Source organism: Zonotrichia albicollis, chromosome Z (genome assembly GCF_047830755.1).
Source record: "Zonotrichia albicollis isolate bZonAlb1 chromosome Z, bZonAlb1.hap1, whole genome shotgun sequence".
NCBI lineage: Eukaryota > Metazoa > Chordata > Aves > Passeriformes > Passerellidae > Zonotrichia > Zonotrichia albicollis.
This window is the reverse complement of record NC_133860.1, coordinates 20,099,296-20,116,437: the sequence shown is the minus strand read 5'-3', so window position 1 is coordinate 20,116,437 and position 17,142 is coordinate 20,099,296. Positions and strand designations below refer to the sequence as shown.

Below are 17,142 nucleotides of genomic sequence, written 5' to 3'. Positions count from 1 at the left end.
CATCAACTTTTGAAAAAGGAACGGAGATCACTAGTTAGCAAGTTCCTCCCGGACACCATTCTACAAGAGAATGTTGTGGCTGCTCACCTGCTTTACCGTGGCACTTACTGGAGATGGGAGAACAGGGGACAGGGGATGGGGACTCCCACGTGGGGGGTGGTGAAAGAGGTACTCTTGCAGTATTCTTTCATGACCCCACTGATTATTGAGAAGTCAGAGAAGTCTGTGCTGCAGGCACAGTTCCCACCACAGCAGAAAGACAACCTGGTGAGCCTGTCTCCACCAGCTGTATCCAGGACAAACATTTCTCACTGTAAAAGAGCAGTGACTATTTTGTAATATCTCCTGGGTACTATATTTTAGATAATTATAATTGGCATAGTAAAGGGTTTATCATATGAATGCTTTGGGCTTGTTAATTCTAGGTTGTGAGGAAAGTAGAAGGAATGAGGAATAGCTCTGGGAAGGCTGCTCCTGGTAAATGATTCACAGCAATGCCCAGGATGCTGTTTAGGAGGATAGTGCCTCTGGGATCCAGCTGATTAACAAAGATGGTTTAGCTGTGGGAGTCCAGAGCTAGAAGCCAGAAGATGTATAAATTATAATAAGCAGCTTGATCCTTCTCTGTGGTGAGGTGAAGCAGGTTTTGTGGAAGAGTTAATAGGTGTGTGCCTGTGGTCCAGGCACCAGGCTGGCAGAAGAAGTGATGCCTCAGGTGTGGAGAGGTACAGCAGAGAGGAGTTTGTGGGCTAAATTAAATGTACTGGGAAAACGGAACTGTGAATGTTGTTGATTCTGTTTGTGAAATGGGAACAAACTTGAAGACTAGTTGTATATGAGAAAAATATGTAAGATAACATTTACATGTGATGGTTTCAACCTTAGTGTTTTAGAAATATTGAAGTGTTTTGACAATTTTAAGAGACCAAAGAGTGAGAAAAGAATGTTTAATTGGCTGTGCTGAACATGAGCTACATATTTAATATATTTTTAATTAACTGAAAAACTGTGCGTTCCTATGTCATTTTGTTTCCACCATCTAATTTTCTGACTTGTTTTAATCACAACATCATTCAAATCAGAGCTGTAATTATGCCCAATTTCTGTTACTTGGATGTGCTGCCTGAAACCCTTACTATATTCTTTGCTTCTTGCTGTCCAAATAGCACTAGGGATGAAAAACTTCTATTTCCCTTCTTTGGAGGTAATTCTTTCTCTTATAATTTTCCCTTTCAACTTTATTAAGTGGATTGCTTCATCATAATCTGTTTGCTGAATGTTTCATGAACAAAGCACATTTTCACCTTTATTCTAAACAGTAAGAAAGTATTAAACTCCAGGGAACCATAAGATGCATCTCTTTACTGTAACTTTCTATTATTTGAATATGGTTATTTTCCTTGCATTTTTCAACTTTGCCTTCCAAATGAATTATTCTCCATATGTCTTTCTGAATGTGGAATATACTGAATAAGATACTATGGCAAACAGTCACCTGCACATTTTTCCTTTTTGGTTGTCTCTATATTCAATAGCAAAGAATTAAAATATTGGTGAGATTCACCTTCATTTAAGGTATCTGCAGGAAGCAACAGTTTTTCAGGCTACACCATTAGTCTGAAAAAAATGTGTGTTTTATCTATTTACTTAAGTAATTTAGATTTGTTGCAGCAATGATGTCAGTGGAAACTGAAATGATGTATGAAATTCTGTTACAAGCCTTACAACAGAGAAATAGTGCTGGCAGCCAGAAGTTTCTTACTAAACCTTGCCCTCCATCTAACTGCTCTGCTTTCTCTGCTAGTGTTACATACCCTTTTTACTAACTTTTCCTGTTACTCAAAAGTGGGATTTTCATAATCACTCTGCTAATTCTTCTGTGTTTTAAGATTCTGGGCAGGGCTAAATGCTTGTAAAAATCACTTCTACATTGATGTGGTAGATTTTCTTTCATTGTTCTCCACATTAAATTTCAAAGTATTTCTTCCATGCACTACTATCTATTTTTTTTTTTCTCTCTAAATCTCTGTCTTCTTTCTTGAATCATTCAAATTTTACGTTTTCAAGAATGTGAGTTTTGTAACAAGGAGATGAGCCAGCAGTAGCAAGTGAAACTCCAGAATGGGGGGTAGCTGAACAGTTCTATGCCTCGAGTACCCAAATAAGTTCCTCAGCAGGAGAGCTCATTGAAAGATCCCAGATAACACACAGTGGCAGCTCCTGGAGAAAACAAAGCAGAGTCTGGTGGAGGAAACCTTGGCTGTGAATGGTCTGGTACTGGCTACAACACACATCTGTGTCAAAGGAGCTCCAGCTCTGCTGTCAGATTCGAACACCTGACTTGGGTGCTTTAATGCAGTGATTCCAGTGTAATGGGTGTATGAATAAATCATATCTATTTTTTTTAAGAACTAAAACATGGGGGAGGAAAAAAATCCCAAACCTGTAGCTGTTCCTTTAATTGGTGACTGATATTTTCTTCTGTAAAGCAGCAGTTTTCTGTTTCACAGACAGTGGAGTAAGTTCCAATTCCAGTTTCCATATTCCAGGCATATTGTCATTTATGTGAATTTTTTAATGTTTCTTGAACACTCAGATTTCTATGTGGAACTGGGAGCAGGACCAGCTGTCTCACACAGATAAAATATGCCTCATCCACGCACCTGTGTTAATGACTGTTCAGGCTTTGTGTTTGGGCTACAAGAGGTTAAAAGGGCTAATGACTGAACACTGCTCTGACCTCCCTGATCACCCCTCTGTGATCTGCAAGAGATAACTGATTAACATACAATCATAGAATGGTTTGTGTTGTAAGAAACTTTTTAAAGGTCATCGTATGCCAGCTCCTGCCATGGGCAGGGACACCTTCCGCTAGATTTGGTTGCTCAAAGCCCCATCCAAGCTGGACTTGAACACTTCCAGGTATGGGGCACCTGTGACTTCCCTGCCTCACCACCCTCATGGTAAAAAATTGCTTCCTAACATCTAATCTAAACCTGCTCTCTTTCAGTTTGATGCCATACCTCTTGTCTTGTCACTCCATGTCCTTGTGAAGAATCCCTCTTTAGCTTTCCTGTAGGCCTTATTTAGGTACTGGAATGAGCTCTATAGTCTCCCTAAAGCCTTCTCTTCATGCTGAACTATTCTCTCAGATGTGTTCACAGGAGAGGTACTCCAGCCTTCTGCTTCAGTCCATCATCTTCATGGCCTCCTCTGGACTTACTCCAAGGTTCCATTTTCTTCTTCTTATTTTGGGGGCTCCAGACCCGGATGCAGCAGCCCAGGTGAGGTTTCACCCCAGTGGAGCTGAGGGGCAGAATCCCCTACTCCAGCCTCCTGGCCACAGTGCTCTGGGTGCAGCCCAGGTTCGCTTTCTGGGCTGCAAGTGCACATTGATGAGCCATGTTGAATTTCTCATCCACCAAAACTCCAAAATGCATCCCTGCAGGACTGCTCTCAATCCCATCAGCCTCCAGCCTGGAGTTTGCCCTGACCCCCGTGTGCAGAACCTTGCATTTGACCTTAAACTTCATGAGGTTTGCACAGGCCTGCCTCTCAAGCCTGTCAAGGTCCCCCTGGATGCCATCCCTTCCGTCCCGTGTGTTGATTGCCCCACACAGCTCAGTGTCATCATTAAACATGCTGAGGGAATCCTCAATCCCACTGTTCATGTGACCAGCAAAGATGTTAAACAGCACCAGTCCCAATGCCAACCCTCGGGGAGCACTACTTGACACAGCTTTCCACGTGGACATTAAGCCACTGACTACAAATCTTTAAGTGTGACTATCCAGCCAATTCCAGTCCACCAAGTGATCCATCCACCAAATCTATGTCTCTTCAATTTAGACACAAGGATGCCATGACCATGTCAAGTGCTTTGCACAGCTCCAGGTTAGAGAAGCAGTTGATGAGATTGTCTAATTTGATCTGCTGAATCACTGAGAAAAGCCAGCCTTTGAACAGAGACATCCTCATAGCAAGTAGTACTTTTCCTTTAAATCCTTTGGCTAGTGTGTATTTTCCATGCAAGGGTAACTACATGTTTTACAGCCTTTTTCAGTCATAACGTAAAAGCTAAACACCATGGTTTGTATGGCAGCAGCTCAAACTTTTAGCTCTGTCTTTGCCACTTCAGTTCCCTACTGCATTAACCAAGAGTAGCCAAAATACTAGAGTTGTCTCCTTAAAGAGAGCTCTTATATTACAGGGTCTAATGAGTCTTTTTCCTCCTGCCTGTATTCCTAATGCTATTAGTTAATGCTCTAGATGCAATGGCTAAAAATGGGGGAAAAGGGAAAATGGGATGTTGAACATGAATTATCTCCAGAAACCACCATTTGCTGCTATTAAGTATCCCATTACGTTTTTGTACAAGATGTAGGTTTAACAAATTCATTTTACAAATGAAACCCAGAAAGCCAACACCAGTTCAATCTAAGAAGGAAGACATCTGGCCCTTGGCAACTCTAAGGAATATGCTGCTAAAATAATTACATTAAAAGATGCATGTGACCCCAGCATGCTTGTCTGTGTCATTTGAATGGATGCATTTCCAAATTGTATAAAGCAATTGAGGATGACTAAATTAAGACAAGTTTTTCAGAAGAATAAATTCAAGGTTGTTAGATATTAATGTAGGTTGTTCTTGCAACATGGCAACTCACGTTGCAAGAACAACCTACATTATATAATGACCACTCAAGATCCAGGGAAAGCAATTCCCGCTCAATGTTGCCCAAATTTTCTGGTTTTAGTGACCAGACCTGGTGGTGCCAATTTTATGGCTATGTAACTGCTGCCTAAAGAGGATCCAAGAGTTGTGGAAGTGCATCTGAGGAGTTCCTTTCCAGCCTTTTTGTGCTGAGCTCATGTAAATCTCTGTGCTTCAGTTCATTTGTTCCTTGTTTGTCACATTTCAACAATTAGTGAGGACATGTTACAAACCAAAACTTGTCAATGAATCAGGGACAGAGGGAGAGCAAAACCACTTGTTCTGTTTCTGTTAATTCAGACTATTTCCATGTGCTGTGTTAATTTTGTCTCTACAGGTCTATTAGCATAACTGAGAGAATTGTAAATTTTGATCAGGGAGTGAAAACAAATGGCTAGCATATAAAAGAGGAGGACCTTTTAAAGTAGTTTTGCCACAGAGAAAATTATGGTAGAATGGTGTACTGTGGAATGGTACCTCAGGCTCATCCTTTTCAGGGAATCTTATTTACAGATACAGAGTAAATCTTCAGCAGGAGCAGAGTGAAGGCATGGTGAACACTCTTGAGCAGCATGCCACAATGCCATTATTTCTGGGTGCTCCAGGTGAAACAAATGAGGATGTATAAGGATTTCTGTATGGGGGTGCTCTGAATACACAGAAAGGTATTCTCCCTCACTGGGGGCTTGTAAATAGATTAAACTGAACCAGGAGTGATTTGTATCACTGATCTTAGTGCAGCTGATCCCGTTCAAGGTGGTCTGCATGAACTTGGATGACTTTTCAAAGTTCTTTCCAGTTGTGATTTCATGCTTCAGTGACACACAGGAAATCCACTGCTCCCACTGGAGCAATGAATTCTCAGTATCCTTGAAAAGCCAAGGTGACCATATGCTGAATTATGGCTCTAGAATTCAGTGTTGCTGCAGACAGTGGTAAAATTGAATGGAGAGCAGGGAAATCAAGGAATATAGGAACTCTCAGTCAGGCTTATGTAAGCACAGCCTCCTGCAAAGGGGTGCTGGTTTTGTTCAGCCATAACACCTATTTGCAAAAGGCTGCAGGGAACAGGGTGTGTGCTTCACTGGAGAGGGAAGAAATGCCACATGTCACTTTGCCCTGGGCATGGAGACCTGCTGCAGTTCTCACTGGTGTTACTGGGAATGGGCACTTAATGCTCGGCAGCATCGCACCACGTGAATGGGACCAATTTCTCACTGTGGATTAGGTTGTACTGACTCCCTGCACTCCAGAAGAAAACGTGTTCTCTGCCTTTAGTGATCAAACTCTCATTAAATAGTGAATGGCCATTCTGTTTTGTGTTTGTGAAGTTGCTTTTCCTTCTCCTCTCCTGTGAAAGCTCTGCAGAGAGGAGCGGCTGTTCCGCCATGGGAGGTCCTGTCTTACAGCACTGCTGTCATTAGTCTTCTGTCACACTGTCGGGCTTTCATGACTCAGGCATTAGAAATACCAAATAACCAACCCTCTTCTGGAACTAAAATAGCCTAAGAACAGTTTTTTAAAAGCAAATCTTAATACAAATAATTAGGTCATATTTTCTTTCTGAAAGCTTTTAATGGGAGTCATGATTTAACTGCTTGAACTGAAGCAACTTGAATGCTTAATTATTATTTTTGAACAAAATTCAATGCCATTGAAGTCACTTGAGAGCTTTGATAGATTAAAAAAAAAAAAAGAAGAAAGAGGTCTTGAATATTCAGTAACGTTAAAAAGGGCTATGCCTGTTTTGTAGTTGAGGTCAGTATTTCTCAGCAGATCTCTAATGCATTAGAAAATGGTTCCTGAAAGACGAGAAAAACTTAAATATGTGCATATTTCTGTTTATACAAGCAAGCAAGCAGAACAGGGAAAATAGAGGTAATAAAATAAGTGTCAAAGCTGAGCCTAGATTTTACTGGATTGTAAGTGAAAACTGCTGTAGCAATGCTGTATGAGCAAGTATATGGCCCCTCAAAAATAACAAAACAGCTGAGAGTGGTGAGGTAGGGCATGCTTGCAGTCATGGTGTGAACCATCTTGATACCCAGGTCATGCCCAAGTTATGAGTACCTCTGACTAACCTAGTGAGGTGCCACCTGAGATATAAACTTAGATCTCAGAAGAAATGCAGCCACATCAAGCACCTCTGTGTGACTTTGATTGTCCAGCATAGATAGGTCCCTATCACCCAGATCTCTACTCTCCCCCTTCTCATGCAGACTTTGGCAGGTGGAAATGCTGCTCCAGAAGGCTGCTGGGCACCACTGGTGGTGGATCTGTCTGCTTCTGTGGAGGTGCAGTGGTGGTGGCTAGGGCTGGCCCACAGCCCTTGCCATGAGGTCCTTCCACATCAGTCAGTCACTGGCTTCACTCCCACCATCCTGGCAGTGAGGGCCAGCTGTCTGGCGTTTCCTCGTTTCCAGTTTGTGAAAGGAAATGAGATACTCCACACATCCCTTCAGGCCAGAAAATTCCTGATCTCCATTCATAGTCAAATCAAGGTAACATGCCATTCACCTCCTTCCCTGCCAGTACTCAAGCCCCCCAGCCTTGTGTCTTTGCCCTCCCTAGGCAACTGTTTCCATTAACCCCTCTGCTTCCACCAGGGATGTGGAAAAACTAATTGACTTCAAATGCTGGTTTGTGGAGCAGTGCTGCACTGGCCTGGCAGGATCAGATCTGGCCAACTCCAGCCCAGGTCAGAGGAACTGCAGCAGAATGAAAACAGGAAGAGAGGTAAGAGGAGAGGACTCCTCTCTTTCTCCTGGCACAGCTCTTGTGGAGGAGCACGCCTGTTCTCCTCCCTGGCTCTGTGCAAGGACAAGCAGCACCTTCTGTGCATGTGGCTCTGGGTGACACGGCTTTGGAACCCAGAGGGGTTAGAAATTATTCCTTGTGAGAACTGGGAATGGCCATAAGGGCTGGACTGTACCAGCTGTGGGAGGCACACTAAAGAGAGCTATAGAGTCGACAACAAATCTTTAAGGTCAGTGGAATGTTTTCTTCAGCTGTCTTTTTTTTAAATAGGATTGTGTTATTTGGCATTGCTATGCAAATAAGCTTTTTGTTTGATAATGTGATTCATTTCTGACTTATCTTTAAATGCTTTCTAGTCTCATGAACAAAAGGTTTCCGTGACTTTATCTAGCAATTTACGTACCAGCAGAGGGTCATGCAACTGTGTCCTGTATGAAATATCAGTAAAACAAAAATAACCCATTCAACTAACAAAGCCAGCTGTGGATGAAATGGCAAGGCAGGCTGATTGTAGGATAAAGCACTGATCAAAAGGAGGCATGACTTTTGGGTGGAGTCTGACTTACTAAGAACACATCAGGAAAAGGAAAACAGTATTTTGGTCGATATGGGTAAGTGTATGGACAGCAAACTGTAAGCTGTTAAGAAAGAATGACATCAGAACCAGCTTCAGAACAAGTAAAAGACACCAAAATGAGTTAATTATGCCTCAATGGAGAGTAAAATACCAAGGTTATCAAGGAGGGAGGGAGGGAGAGAAGGAAGGAAGGAGGGAAGGAAGGAAGTGGCGGAAGGAAGTGGCGGAAGGAAGTGGCGGAAGGAAGTGGCGGAAGGAAGTGGCGGAAGGAAGGAAGTGGCGGAAGGAAGGAAGGAAGTGGCGGAAGGAAGGAAGGAAGTGGCGGAAGGAAGTGGCGGAAGGAAGTGGCGGAAGAAAGTGGCGGAAGGAAGTGGCAGAAGGAAGTGGCGGAAGGAAGGAAGGAAGTGGCGGAAGGAAGGAAGTGGCGGAAGGAAGTGGCGGAAGGAAGTGGCGGAAGGAAGTGGCGGAAGGAAGTGGCGGAAGGAAGTGGCGGAAGGAAGGAAGGAAGGAAGGAAGGAAGGAAGGAAGGAAGGAAGGAAGGAAGGAAGGAAGGAAGGAAGGAAGGAAGGAAGGAAGGAAGGAAGGAAGGAAGTGGCGGAAGGAAGGAAGGAAGGAAGTGGCGGAAGGAAGGAAGTGGCGGAAGGAAGTGGCGGAAGGAAGTGGCGGAAGTGGCGGAAGGGGCGGAAGTGGCGGAAGGGGCGGAAGGAAGGAAGGAAGGAAGGAAGGAAGGAAGGAAGGAAGGAAGGAAGGAAGGAAGGAAGGAAGGAAGGAAGGAAGGAAGGAGGGAAGGAGGGAACGAAGGAAGGAAAGGAAGGAAGGAAGTGGCGGAAGGAAGGAAGGAAGTGGCGGAAGGAAGGAAGTGGCGGAAGGAAGTGGCGGAAGGAAGTGGCGGAAGGAAGGAAGTGGCGGAAGGAAGGAAGTGGCGGAAGGAAGTGGCGGAAGGAAGTGGCGGAAGGAAGTGGCGGAAGGAAGGAAGGAAGGAAGGAAGGAAGGAAGGAAGGAAGGAAGGAAGGAAGGAAGGAAGGAAGGAAGGAAGGAAGGAAGGAAGGAAGGAAGGAAGGAAGGAAGGAAGGAAGGAAGGAAGGAAGGAAGGAAGTGGCGGAAGAAGGAAGGAAGGAAGGAAGGAAGGAAGGAAGGAAGGAAGTAAGTGGCGGAAGGAAGGAAGTGGCGGAAGGAAGTGGCGGAAGGAAGGAAGTGGCGGAAGGAAGGAAGTGGCGGAAGGAAGGAAGGAAGTGGCGGAAGGAAGGAAGTGGCGGAAGGAAGGAAGTGGCGGAAGGAAGGAAGGAAGTGGCGGAAGGAAGGAAGTGGCGGAAGGAAGGAAGGAAGGAAGGAAGGAAGGAAGGAAGGAAGGAAGGAAGGAAGGAAGGAAGGAAGGAAGGAAGGAAGGAAGGAAGGAAGGAAGGAAGGAAGTGGCGGCAGGAAGTGGCGGAAGGAAGTGGCGGAAGTGGCGGAAGTGGCGGAAGTGGCGGAAGGAAGGAAGGAAGGAAGTGGCGGAAGGAAGGAAGTGGCGGAAGGAAGGAAGGAAGGAAGGAAGGAAGGAAGGAAGGAAGGAAGGAAGGAAGGAAGGAAGGAAGGAAGGAAGGAAGGAAGGAAGGAAGGAAGGAAGGAAGGAAGGAAGGAAGGAAGGAAGGAAGGAAGGATTGATTTCTGCCTGCCTGCAATGAATGAGTTGACCTTTAAACCTCTAACTGGTATTAAAGACAAAATCAGCATATTGCCATCTCGTAGGTTTGACCTTGTATCTTTGAGCAGAGTTCAGCAGTACCTTTCACATATGAAGATTCAGTGGAGTTCACAGCTGCTGTGAGCTGCCTTTTGTCACCTTGGTGGTCTGTGCTGTTCTGCTGAGATCTGTCCTGGTTCTGGCTGATTGCAGATCTTTCCAAGCAGCCCAGGCATTGCCAGGTATTTAATGCCTGACCTGTGTCCCCTTACAGTTGTGCAGAGTGCAGCTTTTCAGCATTACATAAACTTACATCTGAAGGTGCTGGCTGGGCTCATACACAGCAGAATGCTTGAGTCTGGTTTTATGAGCTGTGTGCATACATACAAGCGATTCAGTCATACTGAATCAATGACTGAAATAAAATGTATTGCTGATATGTGGATCTTACGGTAGATTCAAGTACATTTTGGTGAAAGAAAACCTCGATATTCTTCTGTGAAATCACATAGAGGAATAATTTTAGCTGTTTGGGTTTTATTCCGTATTAAATTATTTTTAAAATGGACTGATTCTAGTAGCCACTGACAAGTACAATCTCTGCCTGCTAATAGTTCTGTTTTCATTAGACCAGTTTTCATAAAGCTTGTGAGAAAATATATAGGTTCAATATGTTCACCTTAATTTAAATTACTCTCAGACCAAAATTTTCCTTGTACCTTGTGTCTGTGAAAAAGGCTGCACAACATGCTGGTTTAGGGGAAACCACAGATTTATAGATCTTAGAGCAAAGGGAGAACACAATGTTCATCTAAACTGACTGCAGTCCTGCCCAGACTTTAGGTTCTTTTATTTAACTCAGCAGCTTGGGGTTGACCAAAAGTATAATTTTGGAACGATACCCAGGCTTGATTTAAAGACTGCTGCAGAGTTTGTCACAGTCATTGGGATTTTGTACCAATGGTCAATTACCCTTTCTCTGAAAAATGCCCTTTCTCTGAAAAATACACTTTCCCTGAAAAATGTGTACCTTATTTTTTGGAACTCTGTTAACTTCTTTCTCCTAAATCCTGGATTTTGTTGCTTGACAGCCTCAGCAGGACTAAGGAGCCTTTTATTTTTCTCACAGATGTTTCTTGTGATTGTTAGTTTGTATTTGTGCAGAAAAATGTCAGAAAAATTTCTTTATATTCAGAAGCACAGTTAGGCAGATGTCCTTTAGACCCCAGTATTCCTGTGCTAAGGATCTGACATAATTAAAATCTGCCATCTTAGAAAAGAGTTGATATGACTATGGTGCTTTCTGTTTCAGTTACCAACCATTGGTTTGTGATTAAGTCTAATTAATTCATGGCTTGGGTATCAGTACTGGTGAAGAAAGGGTTTTTGGTATATGCTGTACTTATACAGTAGGAATCATGGTTGTTTCTGTGTTCCTCAAAATACCATTTTCAGCATTTCCTTGTGCGTGTCAAGCATGCTTTGCAAACGGCTTGAGCTCTCTGTTACTGTTTTTCCCATAAGCAAATCCCTTGGAGTCATATTTTGATGATATCAAAAAGTATCTTGTCCATGGTCCAATTTTGCCTTGTGCCTAGGCAAAATCAATAATTACTCTAAGCCTGCATTATCTTCCTTCTATTCTTTTCCACTGAGAAGTTGAAATGGAGTCAACATATTATTTCCCCAGAGAATGAAAATTAAAAAGAATTTTCAAAAAGCTTGAGCAGTCACCTGTGTCTTGTCTCACTTGGTTTCTTTGCCTTAGGAACCAAGTAAGATTGATGGGAGACACTGTCAGTAGATCCTGCCTTGATGCATTTGTCTCAGTGATTTATGAGTAATTATTGTTCCTCTTTTCTCCTCAGGGCTCTTCCTGCAATGATGGAGTGGGTCCGAACTCAGAAGGCAGGAGAGAGTGGTGTGAATATTATCACTGCAGATTTTGTAGAACTTGGTGACTTTATCAGCACAGTCATAAAGCTCAACTATTCTCTGGATGAAGGTGAAGATGACACTACTTGATAGTACTGTGATATGTGTGTTGTTGCGTTATTCAGAATTTGGAAAAAAAGAAAGATTGTATTCTAAAAGGATTCTATTGTAAAACACTCATCTCCTTGTAACACACTGAGGTGTTTAGGGCTTTAGTGGGTGGGCATAAGGGAAATGTTTTCATCATTTAGGATCATTTTTCATATTTGTGTTTAGTGTGAAGAGCAAAACTAAACATGTTTACAGTGTTTGATAAAAGAAGGCCATTTACTGGTTCTCCATGAGGTACCAAATGTGATTCATGTGTCTTCTGTGGTTATGAACAGTGCCAAGAAATTTGTTGTTTTCAGAGCAAGGGGATGTATATATTGTCCTCTTCCTGCTCACAGCAGGATTCCCAATGGTGTGGGCATTGCACCAGGAGACTGAGGACAGTATATCTGGCACAAAAATTTTAAGCTGCTACATTTCATCTGTTAGGTGGTTTAACTGATCATATTTATCAATGAGCTGCTGGTTTAAACGCCTTTGTGATGTAAATCCAAAGTCATGCTTCTAACACATGCATAATCAGTGACAGTAAACATGACGTGCTATGTACCATAATCAGTGGACAGTAGACATCATGTACTGTGTAGCTTGCACAAAGCACAGATGGAATCCTGCTTGTTTTTCATTCTCAAAAGGGGGTTTTCCAATGTCTCTGCCTCAGGTCAAGCCAGCAGGTATGTGATACTGGCCTAACTCTGTAATCACAGAAAGGCCTTGGTTGGAACCTTAAAGATTATTTAGTTCTAACACTCTGGCCATTGGCAGGACACTTTTCACTAGACCAGGTTGCTCCAAGCTCCATCCAAAGCCTTGCTTTACACATTTTCAGGCATGGGCATCCACAGCTTCTCTTGGCAACATGTTCTAGTGCCTCATCACCCTCACAGCAAAGAATTTTTTCCTAATATCTAATCTAAACCCCCTCTCAGTAGCCACTCCCCCTTGTCTGTTGCTACAAGCCCTTGTAAAAAGTCTCTCTTTACCTTTCTTGTAGACTCCCATCAGGTACTGGATGGCCAAAATTAGGTCACCCCAAAGCCTTCTCTTCTCCAGATGGAACAATCCCAATTCTCTCAGCCTTTCCTCATAGGAGAGTTGTTCCATCCCTCTAATCAACTTCATGGCCTCCTCTGGGCTGGCTCCAGCCGGTCCCTGTCCCTGCTGTGCTGGGAGCCCAGGGCTGGATGCAGTGCTCCAGGTGGGTCTCAGCAGAGCAGAGCAGAGGGGCAGAATCTCCTCCCTGCCCTGCTGCCCACGGGGCTCTGGGTGCAGCCCAGGACACGTTTGGCTCTCTGGGCTGGGAGTGCCATGGCTGGGCCATGTGCAGCCTCTCACCCACAGCACCCCAAGCCCTTCTGGGCACGGCTGCTCTGGGGCTGCTCATGCCCAGCCTGGGCTGGCACCAGGGGCTGCCCCTGCACTCAGTTTTGTTAAACCATGTGAAATTCCCATGGACACACTTCTTGAGCTTGTCCACATTCATCTGGATGGTATCCCATCCTGAAGGTGTGTCAATAGCACCGCTCAGCTTAGTGTTACCTGTAAATATGCTGAGGGTGCACTTGAGTCCTCATCTGCATCATTAATGAAGATATTAAATAACACTGGTCACAATATGAGCCTCTAAGGGACAGCTGCTGGTCCATATTTTCCCTGGTTCCATCAGGAACACAGGTAGGCCAGCTTTGAGTGCCACTTCTCCCCAGAATTAATCTTATGTAAGAGCCTGATCCCGTGCCCTGAATATGGAAATGACTTTGTTTAGCATGGATTAGCAAAAGATGAGTTGTGCATACTCTAACATGTGCAGTATTTTGTCCTGTGGTGGAAACCTGATTTCTGCAAGACTGAAACTGCACTTAAAAGTAGATGCAGTCTAAGCTTCTCTTTAAGGCAGCTATGAGCAGAACACTTTTCCACTGATTACAAAAAATCAGTGCCAGTTTCATCAGTGAAAAGTTCCTGTACTGAAGAATGCAGTAGTTCAATTCTAGCTAATGACAGTACTCTATAGTCCTTAAATTGTCTGTGGGATACAATACTGCATAACACAAGGTTGAAAATCTACTGAATGGCACTGTTCCAGCAACAAAATCACTGATCATCCTAGCTTTAAAAAAACATATATAAAAAGTAAATGGAAAATTCAGTAATTTATAAAATGAGAGCAACTGTATGACATTGCAACTGTATGACACCTAACTGGATAAAATACAGGCAGTCTCATCTCCCGGACACATCAACAGACGCTCACACGACTTTGGAAAATAAAACATCTCATCTGTACAAAACAATAGATGCTATTACATCTCACAAGGAAATGTTTGAAATATTGCAAGGATTTATGGGATAGAATTAAGGTCAAATTTCACTTGATATTACTAGAACTTTTGGTTGAGTGAGAAGAGAGAATTGCATCATAGAGTCCATTGCTCTTTTATGTCAGATGATAATGACTACTGTCTCCCATCAGAGTTTAGGAATTCAGAAATTGCCATATTGAACAGATAGGCAACAAGCATTATAGGGGGTTTCTTGGCTTTAGTTTAGGGAGTGAAATAAAAAGAACACTTCCTGCTGTTTTGTACTTGGAAAAAGAGTATGCACATGTGAGTGTAGAATAAAGAATAATTTAGGTGTATGTGTAGTATAATGACACTTTTAAATGTGTATGTATAACACATGCATCCTTGTACACTTGCATAATGATCTTCGGGGTTGTGGACAGGACTACTATAAATCTGTTTGAAAAAAACCATGCAGCTGTTATGAAGTCATGATGGCTCTTTCAGTAGCATTCTCTTCTGTATATGTTAGGACTGTACAAGTCATCCCAAATGAAATCTGTGATCTAAGCTAGTTAGGTTTTTTATGGCATTTAAACTTCATCCAGACCATGTCGAAAATTTACCTAGAGTCACAAGTCATGGTTTTGCTGAACAAAGGGTATGACTTTAATGTTTTCACCCACAACTAAGCAAGTTATTGAGTGGCTTGATAGTCTTTGTTTCTGGTTTCCATAGGCTCTCCCAGTAAAATTTATGTAACAGATATATAAAATAAAACATGAAAATAAATTTTGAGCCCACTTTTATGTGGGCGTCCTACATAAAAATATGAAAATGTTTGCTTATTTAATGACAGTGTAGTGTAAAGTGCTCTCTTTTCCATTTAGCTGGAGTTGGTTGTTTCCAGATTCCTCCTGTGATTCTTCAGCTGCTCAAATATAGCCAAAAGAGTTAATCTATAATTTTAATACAGTAAAGTGATCCAAATCATTGGGTGGAGTGAAAATTGGATTTCTTTTTTTTTTTTTTCCTTTTTTTTTCTTTTTTCTTTTTTTTTTTTTTTTTTTTTTTTGATTCTGGCTGAAATTCTGTTTCATCTAAGAGCACCAGCACCAGGTTGCTGGTGGTACCCCTGCTGAAACACACACCAGACACACCAGGCTTTTCGCTTGCTCAGAGGTGTACTCAAGGCAAATGCTTTGCTGTATTTTAAAAAGTGTATGTGTATGTGCCTGTATATATGAATAAGTATAGAGCTATCTAGAGTTTGTTAGTATTGTTATGAAATGTTTGCTTAGTGTCAATTTTATTCTAATTCTCATTTGGAAATAAATAAAAAGTAAAAGCAAAGCAAAAAAGAATCCTCTGACAAGAAACAATAATAGACAAAATTTATCATTTGTCCATTAATGGGGAAGAATGCTAGCAAAATCTTAAATTCTGGTCAGAAAAAATATGTTTTCATTTAGCTGTCGATCTTTCTATTGGAGAAGCACAGCACTTTATGGTAGGAACAGGTAAACAAACTTGCCTTAATAACTAAAAGAAAAAAGTGCATGTGGGGATATACTATCCATGCTCTTCTGAAGATTTCATCTGAGAGGGCCTAAAACTCTAAGTCCTGATAGAGATGCACTCCCTGTTGATGTTGTTTGGGGATCTTGCCAAAAAAGAACAAGCCAGAAAGTACTATGCAGCACAACTGGACCGTTCAAGAGCCCAGTTTTGCCACCCATATGCAGCTAAAATTGTCTTTGATTTCAACCAGAAATGTGCTTGCAGAGTTGGGTCAGATGTCTTCTTCTGATCCCATGAACTTGGAAGGTTTCTTCATATGTATTATGAGGAATCTTGCATGGGAAATTAGTTGACTGTAATCAGCCCATCAAGGAAAAACACCTGTCTACACTATTGATCTGTATAAGCATCTACTTACTCAAACTGTCATGTCACTCACTGCCAAAACATTTTTTTCCTTCTTCTGCTTATTTTCCCCCTCACTATGTTCATCATGTATACATCGAGTGCTCTTGTTTTCTGGCAGTTTCATGTGATTTCTTAATCCTTTCTTTTCACCCATACTTGGAAAATGGCAACTGTGCTGCACAAACAGAATGTCTCAGCTGTGTAAACCCACCTGGCTCCGTTTTTCAGTTTACACATGCTGAGATATCTTTGTTCCATACTGATCCAACCTGCAGAAATCCAGTCCAAACAGGAGGTGGTTCCTGGAGTGCAATTACTGCCTTGTATGGTGAGGGGAGAATCGGAATCAGACCACAGGAACATAGTTTTAGAATTAATGGGTTATTTGAATTCTTTTGCTGTTGGATACATTACTGGTTTTCTAGGTCCTGCTATTTCAAAACATTATTTTAAATGTAAGCATGTATATATATACATAAAAATATATATGCATGCATGGCTGAGAGGGAATGTATGATCCTGTGGCTGGGCTCAATCTTTCTGTCATACTCATACAAATCTAGACAGTTTCTACTAACTTCAAAGTAGTTACTAAGCCTTTACCCTGAGATGAGAGTGAGCAGAGAGTCACTGTGTAGTAATGATAGGCTGTGTTGCAAATGAAATTTAAAAATGTGGAGCTTAACTCCACAAAATAAAAAAAAAAAGCAGAGTGCCCTGAAAACACAGTTCCAGTGCTGTTTATCCTCAATTTAGTATATGAAGCACTAGTTATTAGCAACTGATTAGGCCATTTGGTGATTTCAAGAGTTCAGGTAACACCATTTCAAACTTCTAAATTCCTTTTCAGTGAAGTAAAAGCTAATAGTGTATGATGTATTTGCCATGTCTCAGTGGTAGCTTCTGTGTTACATACAGTCAATGTTGTTCTGAATTGTATATGTTTACCCAATGATGAGGTTAAAATACGCTGTATAGTATGTGTAATGTACTGATTACAAGTATTTGGAGTTCAGTGGTCTATTTAGTTTTTACTGTGCTGGTGTTTCGTAGATATGTGTGTAAATGGGATTATGGATTGTCTGCAGTGTATGAGGAAATAATAATTAATCCTAAAGGAAAAGGGCAGTTATGTGACCTGCCTTAATGCATTAGGATAATATTGTTAAAT

General features: G+C 42.1%; 1 protein-coding gene across 2 annotated transcripts in view; it reads left to right on the top strand.

Moving 5' to 3' along the window:
- The window catches only part of PLCXD3 (phosphatidylinositol specific phospholipase C X domain containing 3), a 79,349-nt gene extending 62,614 nt beyond the window's left edge, over nt 1–16,735 (top strand). For both annotated transcript variants that reach the window (XM_026794604.2, XM_074533710.1), the window contains exon 3: nt 11,580–16,735. In XM_026794604.2, coding sequence (XP_026650405.2) covers nt 11,580–11,736 — 157 coding nt within the window. In that variant the 3' untranslated portion in view covers nt 11,737–16,735. The remainder of the gene's footprint in view (nt 1–11,579) is intronic.
- The last annotated feature ends 407 nt before the right edge of the window (nt 16,736–17,142 follow it).